The sequence below is a fragment of the Gadus chalcogrammus genome, chromosome 13 (genome assembly GCF_026213295.1).
Source record: "Gadus chalcogrammus isolate NIFS_2021 chromosome 13, NIFS_Gcha_1.0, whole genome shotgun sequence".
NCBI lineage: Eukaryota > Metazoa > Chordata > Actinopteri > Gadiformes > Gadidae > Gadus > Gadus chalcogrammus.
The window spans coordinates 20,308,223-20,320,919 of NC_079424.1; the positions used below are offsets into that span (position 1 = coordinate 20,308,223).

At 42.4% G+C, this 12,697-nt stretch overlaps 1 protein-coding gene across 1 annotated transcript; it reads left to right on the top strand.

Annotated features, from left to right (window-relative positions):
* Positions 1–543: 543 nt before the first annotated feature.
* On the top strand, positions 544–12,386 carry LOC130401423 (bactericidal permeability-increasing protein-like). Its single transcript, XM_056605154.1, has 16 exons — positions 544–653; positions 1,935–2,045; positions 2,173–2,287; positions 2,579–2,710; positions 3,098–3,253; positions 3,826–3,889; positions 4,198–4,258; positions 4,346–4,437; positions 6,211–6,387; positions 6,530–6,589; positions 6,925–7,092; positions 7,665–7,732; positions 7,829–7,871; positions 8,249–8,312; positions 8,639–8,715; positions 8,995–12,386. The coding sequence occupies exons 2-16, from the start codon at positions 1,943–1,945 to the stop codon at positions 9,034–9,036; spliced, it is 1,422 nt and encodes a 473-aa protein (XP_056461129.1). The 5' UTR covers positions 544–653; positions 1,935–1,942; the 3' UTR covers positions 9,037–12,386.
* The last annotated feature ends 311 nt before the right edge of the window (positions 12,387–12,697 follow it).

The window sequence follows — 12,697 nt, forward strand, 5'->3', positions numbered from 1 at the left end:
GGGGCCCCAGACTTCCCTTTCCCGGGCCACATTGACCAGCTCTGATGGGGGGATCCCGAGGCGTCCCCAGGCCAGTGTTAAGATATAATCTCTCCACCTAGTCCGGGGTCTTCCCCGAGGTCTCCTCCCCACTGGACGTGCCTGAAACAGGCGCCCAGTGGGCATCCTTACCAGATGCCCGAACCACCTCAGCTGACTCCTTTCTAAGTAAAGGAGCAGCGGCTCTAATCCGAGTTCCTCATGGATGGCTGAGCTTCTCACCCTATCCCTAAGGGAGACGCCAGCCACCCTTCTGAGAAAACTCATCTCGGCCGCTTGGCTTAAATTTAACGTGAATTCGAAAAAAGGGGAAAACACTGCACAATAATAGGCTCTAACTCGTGGGTAGACGAATGGGGAAGATCCACTGTTGGTACATTCAGTACATTGAGTGTACTTCACCTTCTCTTTATTAAAGCAGAAGTAGGATTCATTGTCTCGCTTACACATGGGAGTGTCCACCATTCTGTGCTACGGCTGCACTCACTTCCTGGTTGAAAGTAAATTGATGACCGTGTGCCTTCAGCGTCTATGACTCCATGCACACGGCCTGCCTGCAGAACAGAGTCACACATCAGGAACGACCACTCAGAGAGAATCTGCTTCTGGTTCAGGTAATCACTGCCTTATTTAAACCACACTCATTTTGTTCTGGTTTGATGTTGTGGAGGTTCAGGAGTGTTGGTATGAAAATGACTTAGTAATTTGTTCTAGAAAGCAACATTGTGTTGTTGACTAGCTTTGTCTTTCAGAAATTAATAGAATAAATGTTTCCTAGCTTCAACATTTAATGCCATATAGATACTTGCATGGGATTTATGCAGAGTATGTTTGTTAAGTATGTATATTTTCTCAATAGTAGTAAATAAAATGGCATTTAATGGTAAAGGTCAAAATATAAACAAGCTTTCATCTGTTACAAAACGTTTTCATAGTTTACACACCCAGATCAGTTCCGTGATTTCCAAAGTTGCCTCAAGGTTACACCTCTCTGCAAGTACATTATCTGAATAGTAGTATATAAAATGGCTTTTATTTTATGGTTCATGCAATCATAGACTGTATCTTTAATTTGTGCCTGAATGTTTTCTCATAGTTTACACTCCAGATCATATTTTCTGAGTAGCCTCACTGCATACTTTATATATATATCAAATATATATATATATCAAATATCTCAACAATCAACGGAATGATATGCACAGTGGCTATGTTGAAGAAACTCATCCATTTACATTTTCATTCAAACTTGTTTAAGTGAAATTTGAGCAACAAACAAGTATTTCATGAACCTTGATGGTCTTGTGCCCGTCTGTGTGAAACCGCAAAAAGTTATAGGCTAAACTTTCAAACTGCTATTTTCTGCACACGAGTGGAATGGTCAAATAGAGTTACGGAAATACCCAAACGGCAGCGGGATAAATGAATAAGCTGTCTTTTTCCAGCTGACTTTAATCTACATTAATTTAATAAAATGGCAGTTGGTTTTCTGGCTTGTCATGGGTCATGTGACCCAATTAGTAGTCCTGAGAGACTGCTTCTATGCAGGCTTTGCATGAACATCCGCCGTATTGTTTTGGTGAGGACCCCCAAGATCCACTCAAACACTGTTAAACCCCCATTATTATTTTTTCAACATGTTTTATGCAAAATTGGCTGCTATACAGAATTGTTCACAAATATAAAGACATGAATAAAAACAACAATAAACAATATACAGAATTTACCATTCAATCAGAACGTAAACTTACATTAAGCACACCTTCAGTGTCCGCTTCCACAACAAGAGCCTTCAAATCCATCAATATGTAGATACAGAACGCAGCAGTGCATAGTGCTCTCCCTGCTGTACTCTTGTTCTCTATTGATGCTGTATTCTTTTCTCTGCGTGTCAGAGCTCAAGATGTTCCCATGGCGATGGCTGGCTCTGCTGGCTCTCATCCCGCTTGCCCTGAGCGCCAATGCGGGGGTCAAGGTCAAACTGACACAGAAAGGACTTGATTTCGGTGGGTTCTAGTCATCATCTTCGCTGTTTATGAAAAAGCTATTTTCCCCCTACAATTGTTACACTTATTCCTGTTTAACTGTACACAACATTACCTCTACACACTTTGTATTCCTTTCCATTTCCAGGCAGAGAACTTTTTGTGGCATCTCTGCAGGAGAAACTGATGACCGTCAAGGTGCCAGATATCTCGGGGACAGAGCGGGTAGATCCCATCGGCAAGGTGCACTACAGTTTGACCGAGTAAGACAAGGAAGCTCACACCTCTGCACCCACTACACCAACTTCACTGTGTGACATTGCCACGTTCACTTAACTTTGTTTACGTCTTTGATTTGATTAGAATCAGAATAATTTTTTCATTCATTGATGAGAGACTAAGACCTACACTATCTGTTGTATTTGTATAGCCCTTTATCACTTAATCAATCCCAAACCACCCCCCCTCACCCTACAGTTCCACTATACGTTACGATATAGTTTTGTTATGCGACAAAGGCAGTTATTTTCTCCTTTTCTTCCGGTGTAATTCAGAATGAGTATTGTGAAGCTGGGTCTACCCAGCTCGGCAATAGGTCTGGTGCCAGGGACGGGCTTCACCCTGACCATCACTAACGCCTTTCTCAGCCTCCATGGGAGGTGGAGGGTGAAGTACTTGAGATTCATGTAAGTAGGACAACTGCAGCCATTAACAGACGCATATTGTCATTTGTCTGGTCTCTTCTATTTAAGATAAAGGTAAATATTAGATACACTCATTGATGTAACGGTTAGGGCATCATGCTCTTATAAACCTAAAGGTTGATGATTCAAGCAACCCAGGACCTCTTGTCAGGGGGTCAAGGCCACCGGATGCTAGACTTTCCTTTACCCTCATCTCATCCGGCCACAGAAATGCAACCCTTGTTAAGCAAGGGATAATAAGCAGTTGCTACACTTTACGATCCTCTAATCTGTGAAAGGAATATCCTTCCCCTCATTTTAATATCCTCTCAACAACATGATGAATCTCTTTTGCTCTTCCCCCCCCCCCCCCCCCCTGGTTCTTAACAGAAAGGACAGAGGCTCCTTCGACCTGGCCATCAAGTCCCTGAGCATCACCACCAGTATCTCCCTCCGCAGCGACGAGACGGGCCGCCCGGCCGTGGCGGTGGCCAGCTGCGCCACCACACTGGGGGGGGTTAGCATCAAGTTCCACGGAGGTGCCAGGTGAGAACACTTCTCAGTAAACACAACGGTGACTCGGTTGTGTTGTGATTTTTGGATTGCAGGGCCAGGATAGGGCAGTGGTTTGAGGGTGTTTGGCTCCCAGCTGAAAAGGTAGCAGGTTCCATCCCAAATGTCTGCAGGTAATTTTTGGTGTCCCTGAGCGAGTTGCCCAACCCCTATGTGTCCATTAAGGACCTGTGAATGAATTGACTGGAATTCATTCTGAGTTAATGAGGAAACTAGCATTCGCTGAAACAAACTGAATGGATAGGGAATAGAAATGACCTCTAGCTTGGGGCCACTGGTTTGAATCATGGAGGTGTTCTGTTCCATGTTCATGCAAGTTCTCAGACCAAACCCGACACACCCAAGCAGTAATGGGGGTCATTGGGGGGCCAGCATTGGCTGTAGGTGTTGCCAGTCCATCATTGTGGAGTCATCCTGTCTGACACATTGCAGGTTAGGACCAACCACCTCCTATACTTCCCAGGCAGGGAGATAAAAGAGGATGGATTTACTTTGTCTAACCTGTGATGCTTCTGTTAATCATTCGGACAATGTCTTTTTTTAAGCTGGCTGTACAATCTTTTCACCCGCTTTATTGAAAAAGGATTGTGCAGCTCATTGCAGAAACAGGTGAGAACATTGTTTTTTTGTAGTCTCCTATACTCTTTCATAAAAGGGACAGTACATGTATTTCAAGTAAAACTCATAAAGGGGTGATGGATGGTGCCTTTTGGATCAAATGTAAACTGGACGTTATTCAATTAGAAGTCTCAAGTTTTGTTGCCCTTGGCAAAAAGGCAAAGGGTTTTTGTTGCAGATTTGTTTCTGGAAATGTAATTGTTGTGTTGCAGAAGATAGTATTACACACATTATTTCTATCCATCAATATAAACATTCCTGCGTTTAAAAGACCCAATGTGTGCTCTTTTGCATTGCAGATATGCCCTCTGGTGGCAGAATCGGTATCTAGCATGAACCAATTCCTGAAGACCCTCAACGGTAAACTGTTACTAATGAAACCTCAACAATAATATCCACATCATCTATTTTTGTTGCTGGATAATGTGAATGTTTCTTATCCTTCAGTTCTGGCCCCGTTGGACCGCTATGCAGAGATTGCGTATCCCATGGTGTCCTCCCCGGAGATTTCAAACTCCTCCATAGGATTAAACCTGAAGGTGAGTTCATCCTGGTCTGGCTTTCAAAAAAATCAAGGTCAATTAGGTCGTTCTCAGAAAATTAGAATATCATGTGAAAGTTCCTTTTTTTCAGTAATTCAACTTAAAAGGCCAAACTAATACATTATATAGACTCATTACATGCAAAGAGAGATATTCCAATCCTTTATTTGTTATAATTTTGAAGATTATTGCTTACAATTTATGAAAACCCCAAATTCAAAATCTCAGAAAATTAGAATATTGTGAAAAGGTTCCATATTGTAGGCTCAAAGTGTCACATTCTAATCAGCTAATTAATCCAAAACACCTGGAAAGAGTTCCAGGGCCTTCAAATGGTCTCTCAGCCTGCTTCAGTAGGATTCACAATCATGGGGAAGACTGCTGACCTGACAGTTGTGCAGAAAACTATCATTGACACCCTCCACAAGGAGGGAAAGCCTCAGAAGGTAATTGCAAAAGAAGTTGGATGTTTGCAAAGTGCTGTATCAAAGCACATTAATAGAAAGTTAAGTGGAAGGGCAAAGTGTGGAAGAAAAAGGTGCACAAGCAGCAGGGATGACCGCAGCCTGTGCGCAAAAGGCCTTTCAAAAGTGTTGGAGAGCTTCACAAGCACTGGACTGAGGCTGGGGTGAGTGTATCAAGTGCCACCACACACAAACTAATCTGTGAAATGGGCTTTAAATGTTGTATTCCTCTTGTCAAGCCGCTCCTGAACAAAAAACAACGTCAGAAGCGTCTTACCTGGGCTAAAGAAAAAAATACAGACCATGCTCAACAGACCAGTTTTCGGATGAGAGCAAATTCATCCGAAAGTCCTCTTTTCGGATGAGCGCACATTTTGTATCTCATTTGGAAACCAAGGTCCCAGAGTCTGGAGAAACTTCATGCACTTCATGCTTTCTTCAGCGGACCATCTTTATGGGGATGCTGCCTTCATTTTACAGCAGGACTTGGCACCTGCCCACACTGCCAAAACTACAAAAACCTGGTTCAATGACCATGGGATTACCATCCTTGATTGGCCAGCAAACTCGCCTGACCTGAACCAAGAGAAAGATGAAAGACATGAGACCGAACAATGCCAAAGAGCTGAAGGCTGCTATTGAAGCATCCTGGTCATCCATAACACCTCAGCAGTGCCACAGGCTGATGGCATCCATGCCACGCCGCATTAAGGCAGTAATTCATGCAAAAGGGGCCCAAACCAAGTACTGAGTACCTATGCATGATTATACTTTTCATAGGGCCAACATTTCTTTATTTAAAATCCTTTTATTGATTTCATGTAATTTCAAATTTTCTGAGATTTTGGATTTTGGGTTTTCATAAGCTGTAAACCAAAATCTTCAATTATAACAAATAAAGGATTGGAATATCTCTATTTGCATGTAATGAGTCTACATAATGTATTAGTTTGGCCTTTTAAGTTGGATTACTGAAATAAATGAACTTTTGCACGATATTCTAATTTTCTGAGTATGACCTGTATGTGAGGTCACATAAATGAGTCAAGGCCAATGTAATACCAATTCAGCTCCAATACTGGAATTAATTTGAATCAAACAGTAAGATTGCTAGACTTTCCAGATTCAACTCAAGAAGTTTGTTATTAAGCAATAAATGTCCATCTACATGACAAATTCATATAAGTGGGTAAAACTATGAAGTGCCAGGGACATTACTCTGCATAATCTACATGTAACCTCTCCACTACACCACCACTGCCTTCCCTCTACATGAGAACCAGGTTTAAACACATCTTTCCTCCAGGGTGAGTTCTACAACATCGGCCACCACATGGAGCCCCCCTTCTCCCCCGCTCCCTTCTTCCTCCCCAACCAGGAGCAGAGCATGCTCTACATCGGCCTGTCCGTCTTCACCGCCAACTCCGCCAGCTTTGTGTATAACAAGGCCGGCACCCTGAGCCTCAACATCACCGATGACATGGTGAGATAATGACTACAGATTTAGGAATTCTGGGAGATTCTAAAAGTTTGGGATTCAGGAAAATACTCGGAAGGGAAATGTTCAGGTTTTTTTCCAGAGATTGACACAGCCCCACCTTTGATGTCTGTCTTTGTTTCAACAGATTCCTCCAAGTTCTCCTTTTCGTCTGACCACCAGAACGTTTGGAGCGTTCATTCCACAGGTGAGGGAAGAATCACACAATTCAAAGTCGGTCTTTACTTTGAAGATGAAGATACAACACCAGGCACAACTCAAAACTATGTATGTAACTTATATGAATGGAATATAACATTCCAGAAACATACATACAAAGTAATGTTACATGAAAAGGTACATTAAACATATAACAGCATTATACATACAAGTAAATGGCAATTCAATCTTAACATGAATTTAGGTGGAGTAGGAAAAGTAGAAGGAAATGCATATCTACAATAAGTGTGAATTCACATTTCCCACATGTTAAGTGTTATAAGTCTATTGTGATGGCAAATATGATCTTGGTGATTGTTGTAGATCGCCAAGCTGTTCCCAGGTCTGATGATGGTGCTCCAGTTGAATATGGCGAAGGATCCCCTCTTCAACATAGAGGCCAACAATGTGACTGTGGACGCCATCAGCTCCCTGACAGCCTACGCCATCCTCGCTAACACCTCTCTCGCCCCCCTTTTCGTGCTCAACGTGGTAGGTTCACTAAAAATGACCCCGTGCAGTAACTGTCAATTGGTCTGATTGAGTTAAAACGCTGTAAAAGGTTGTAGTATGGGTTTAAAAGAAACAAAAACAAAATTCAAAACTGAATATCAAGGGTTAGTAGGTGTATAATCAAAATGAATTATCACTGAAGGGAAATCTTTCTGCGGCAGAAACCATAATATAAACCCAACATATAGCAACACATCTGGTTATGTGTTGAAATAAGAAACACAATCACATTTGTGTTGAGAGATAAGGCGAGATATGAAATTCTCCCAGCAGGGGAGGGCAGGCTAGGATAGTACTGGCCTCGCTGACAACATTACTGTTGAAGACCTCATCAAACAGTGTCTGGCCCAACCCATTTATCTTGCTGGTCAATTACAAAAAACAGCCTAGTCTTGTTACAGAGACTCGGGTTTCAAAACAAGGCCACCATACAACAATTAGATCTCCTTATACAAAAGCCCAGTCTTGCTGGAAAAATTAGCTTTAGAAAATATAGAAGGTAGAGAAACCAAAGTGTTTCAGGAATGTGGGTCATGTGTTGTCTGCAATAGGATTCTAGTGTCGGCGCACGTGTCAACGTGGTCGGGAATAAACTGGCGGGAGCGGTCAACTTAAACAAGTCAGTAAATACAATAATATAACCACGAGGTATAACTAGTAAAAACAAGCCACAGATTTCATTGCATCATATTATTGCCATCTCCAATGTATACAGGTTGGACATGTCCCTGGGGAAAAGCTATGTTGGGGACTTCCAGGTAATGTACTGTTGGATGGATAAATAAATGACATTTGGAGGCTTTCATCTGAGGCCTCTATAAGGGGTGGTCCCAGTATGAATACAACTATGAATCAAGGCAGTCTGCAACCCTCCTCACCCTACAAGTTATAGATTCTAGATATGCAATTTAACTAATTGGGGAAAAAGTCCTCCTTATTCGATTGGTTGGCCTTTTGCTCTTTAATAGTCTAAAGGCATACACTTACTAATTGTATATGCTAGTACACATTTGAAAATGCTTTGGTCATGCCCAAATAGATGTTGTCTCTAGATAGATTAGTCATTAGTGAGTAAACCACATACTTCAGTGACCTGTGCGTTTACATCGTGATTAACCAGCTGTAAACCCAATAGGTCGGACCCCTTCATAACATCTTCCAAATTGTCCTGAAAGTGGCGGTGTTACCCAGAGTTAACGGTGAGAACGTCAATCACGCTACAATACAAGAGCAGAGGGAACATCAATTATCCATACTGCAGTGAGACTAGATACACCTCTACATCATTCATGATCATCTTTATATTTGTATGCATCATATATAGTTAAAGAGCACAAATTTAATTATTCTCAGTGTCCAGCAAAAGGGTGTTTAGAAAATTAGAAAATAAAAATATTTCTAGGGTTTACAAAGTGATCTATAAATTGCACGAAATCATACGTGTGAGAGAGTAGTTTGATAAACAACCTAGAACCCCCAAAAAACTAACTAATTAGTGACCATTACTGAATATTTTCCTCCACAGTGAGACTAAAGGAGGGCTTTCCTCTACCCAGCCTGGGGAAAATCAACCTGACAAACACCCAGCTGCAAGTCCTGAAGGTCAGACAACCTCCAGCCAATCCTTCACACCACCCCTCATGACCCCGCACAACATGGGCTTAGTCACCTAGCGGCCACCCTTGTTTGAATGTGGCTGGGAGGGGGAACTAACTACCAAATTCCTTCCACATTCAGTTCCCCCACCCGGCTACTATTAGAACTGAGATTGGACTAAGCTGGCCACTGTGCCAGGTGCTGGATGTGACGTCATGATCAGGGTGAGCACTAGCCTGCTGCGTCACTCTTTGGTAACTCTTGCTTTTGTGTGTTTGGGTCCAGGGCTACATACTGATCGGGACAGACCTCCAGATTTCAGGATGAAAGTTCCTGAAAACCAACAGATCACTCCAGACATCTGTCCGAGAACAAGGCAGAAATTAAACCTTGAATTCACATTTTCTTCTGGGGTCAATAGGCATACCATTTTAAGTTAGTAATCACTTTCCTTGATATGGTTTGAGGGCTTGTTTAAATTATGACACAAATTTGTAGTTTTCTATGTTTTTTTAATGCACACCGTAAACATAGACATTCATGCATAAACATAAACACCAACAAAAGCATTTTTCCTTTAAATGTATGAATGCTTCAATAAGAAAACATTAAATACATTTGCTTTCAACAATACTTTTTGTCCTAGATGGCTACATCTTGTGTGGATATTAGGGTTCTAGAAGCTTCTGTGTCGAGCTGGCCAATCAGATTATCCTGTTGTACTGGTTGGTCACTTATGCCGCTTTTCCACTGCATGGTACCAGCTCGACACGACTCGACTCAGCTCGCATTTTTTGCGTTTCCACCGCGAAAACATGGTATCTGGTACCTGAAGTGGCTGCTTTTTTTAGTACCGCCTCGCTCTAGGTTCCAAGCGAGCTGAGCCGATGCTAAAAGGTGACGTCGGCAGACGGCCGGCCACTGATTGGCCAGAGAGTGTGACGAAGTCACGAGAGCGACATGGCAACCATGCTGGTAACAGCCATAGCAGCGCCGCAGCCAACATATTCCACTTCTTCAACTTCTTCAACATGCCAGCTAATAATAGTAATGTTATCGATGTCCTCCATTGTTGTTATGTGGGTTCTGTCCGTGGGTTGCGTAGGTGTTGTTTGCGTCGCGTACAAAAATACGTCACGGCCCTTTCGCGCAGCCGACCCCGCCCACGTCCAGGAGGTACTATTTGCGGTGGAAAACGACCCATGCTGCTACCGTGTCGAGTCGAGCTACATGTGCGATGGAAAAGCGGCATGAGAGAACCGAGGCTCAGAGCACGCCCCCGCAGACTCTGGGAGTTTGCCGACGTTATCTAGAAAGGGCCAGGCACAAAAGACAAAACACTAGCAATTACAAACAAGTGCCATCTAATTATAACCTACATTAACAGTCAAAAGAGACATTTAATAGTTACGTACAGTCTCAAATTAAAAAAATGTTGTCAAGAAGAGAATATCAAGCATGTTTTAGTTCTATTGCAATGAACCCGAGAGCGAAGCACACCTTCCCTAGTACGTAGTCTCCAGCTTTGGCCTCGGCCATACAAATTCAATTCATTTTATTTGTATAGCCCTTAATCACCATTACAGTCTCAAATACCAGAGTCCAGAGAACTGTCCCTCCCCTCCCGGAGGAAAATCACCTTCACGTTCCCGTCGCTCCTGCCACACAAGTCCTGGGCCGATCTCTTACTAGCCTGAAAAAAGATACAAACATCGGCTAACACCAGATGTCGGCATGAATATGGCGGATAATAACTTTTTTAGTGGTATTTTATCAAGAAATAGCAACAAGTCCGCAAAATTTTACGACCGTATAGGTCGTTTGTACTGCCACGGATTACGACCCACTGGAGCGTATCAAGCGCCTCTACAGGTCGCGGGAGGTATGTATGCCACATATATGACCAACAGGGCATTTGGTGAAATTGTTACGTAGCCATATTGATCGTTATTATCTGAATGGGAAATAATAATAATAATAATAAATTCAATTTATATAGCGCCTTTCAAGGTACCCAAGGTCGCTTAATGCAATATTTTAGGACAGATACACCATTAAACGTGTTTCTAATGACATTTCTAGCGAGAAATGTACATTTTCCTTGCATAATCTTCACTCAGTGAATGTGTATGATCTTTATTAATCTTTATTATCTGAATGGGAAATGCAATATTTTAGGATCGATTCACCGTTAAACGTGTTTCTAATAACATTTCTAGCGAGAAATATACTTTTTACTTGCATAATCTTCAGTCAGTGATTGTGTCTGATCTTTAGTTTTATAGTTATTAGGAAGATTTAATCGGCTCGCTCGCATGTTTCAACGACGTCAGGTTGCGAGGGACGCTGCTTTCGCTAAACTAGCAGCTCACGTGTTTCCTGTGTTTGTGTTATTAAACCGTTACTTTATGTAACTTTTAATGATATTGTAATAACCACAGGCGAGGTATTGAGCGAAGTAAGCTTGATAGCAGGTTTATTGGATTCCACAATCGGACAGGCAGGCACAGCTCCACCGGAAAACTACAACAACCAAAACTCCCGCCCGGAGGGAAACCCCCGGAACCCCCTCTCAGAAGGCCCGCCCCTTCCTCCCAAACCCTGTGACGTGAAACACGTTTATCTGAGAGCCAACCCAGTCGCATTTCAACATGAAATAGCGTGTTAGCGCGCACACGCACACACACACACACACACACACACACAGCATTTCGCTGCTAAAACAACAACTTGGGCTGCTTCTAGGACATTTTGGGTGGATTTGGAACGGTATGTGGGCAGGACGATTTTTGCAGGCAGGACCTGGCAACCCTGCGCTGTTGCCCGAGGTGCAGAAATGCTCTGGAACAGATCTGGATCCACCATGGCCAAAATAATTGTCATGAATAGCATGAATAGATTCATGCATTATCATTCAACTTTAACATGTGTTTTTACAGTATATAGTGGTGGAGGGATGACGTATGTTGGCCAACCAGGAAGTGAGCGTCGACCTGGGTTTCCCTTGACAAAAAGCCAACGGGTTTTTCCATTGGATTTTGGATTATTGCAGAAAAATTAGCATCTTTGAAGCACCTCCACAAAAACTGAAAATAAATAAATAAATAAAAATAACTGTGCTCCAAAGAACGAAATGTAAACCAATGCATTCTGAATGGGAGTGTTTCTCCGATTTTTCCATGCTACACAGAACGAAATGTAAACCCATGCAAATAAAGACTTCATGGTCATAATAATTTAAATATCATTATTCTCCTCAGTGTGTAGGGTGGTATTCTATTTTTTTCAACGGGGTTGCATCCAGTCACTTGACCGTCATGGTTGCTATGGTGGTTGCTATCGACCCGCCCCTCTAATCCTTACATGGCTCTAAAAACCACGCGGCAAAGGAGCTGCCGTCCATTGTGTTGTTTTTGTCGTAAAATAGGGTCCGATGGTTAAAAAATAGACAGATATTCCAAGGTATCCTTAAAAGGCAGCTTGGTTGTTTTTATTTTCTGCAGTTTAGACTTCTTCTATAACCTATTTTTGAAAGCAAAACACCAAGCTCAATGATTTAACGAGGCAGGGTTATTTGAAACAATTTATTAAATATATATTTGCGAGAGGTCATTCCTTCTCCTGAGTTTGCTTCCTATTTATGTCTAGTGTACAACCCTACTGTCCACAAGCATCACCCCCCCCCCCCTCCCCATATGGATTTGGAGAATTGTTGCCACGTCCCAGTGGTGGAGGTATCATATATATGAAGGAGGGCATTCAATTATACTACAATGATCAATTAGGAGGCCGAAGCCCGAAAGGAAGTGATGCAATAGGTGACTGCAGGTCGACAACATTTAAGTAAGCTGTACTTTGAGGTCTCTTATAGATCAAAGGGGGTCTCAAAGGACCCCCTGTCCTAGAAGCAGCCCAAGTTGTTGTTTTAGCAGTGAAATGCATTGTGTGTGTGTGTGTGTGTGTGTGTGTGTGTGTGTGTGTGTGTGTG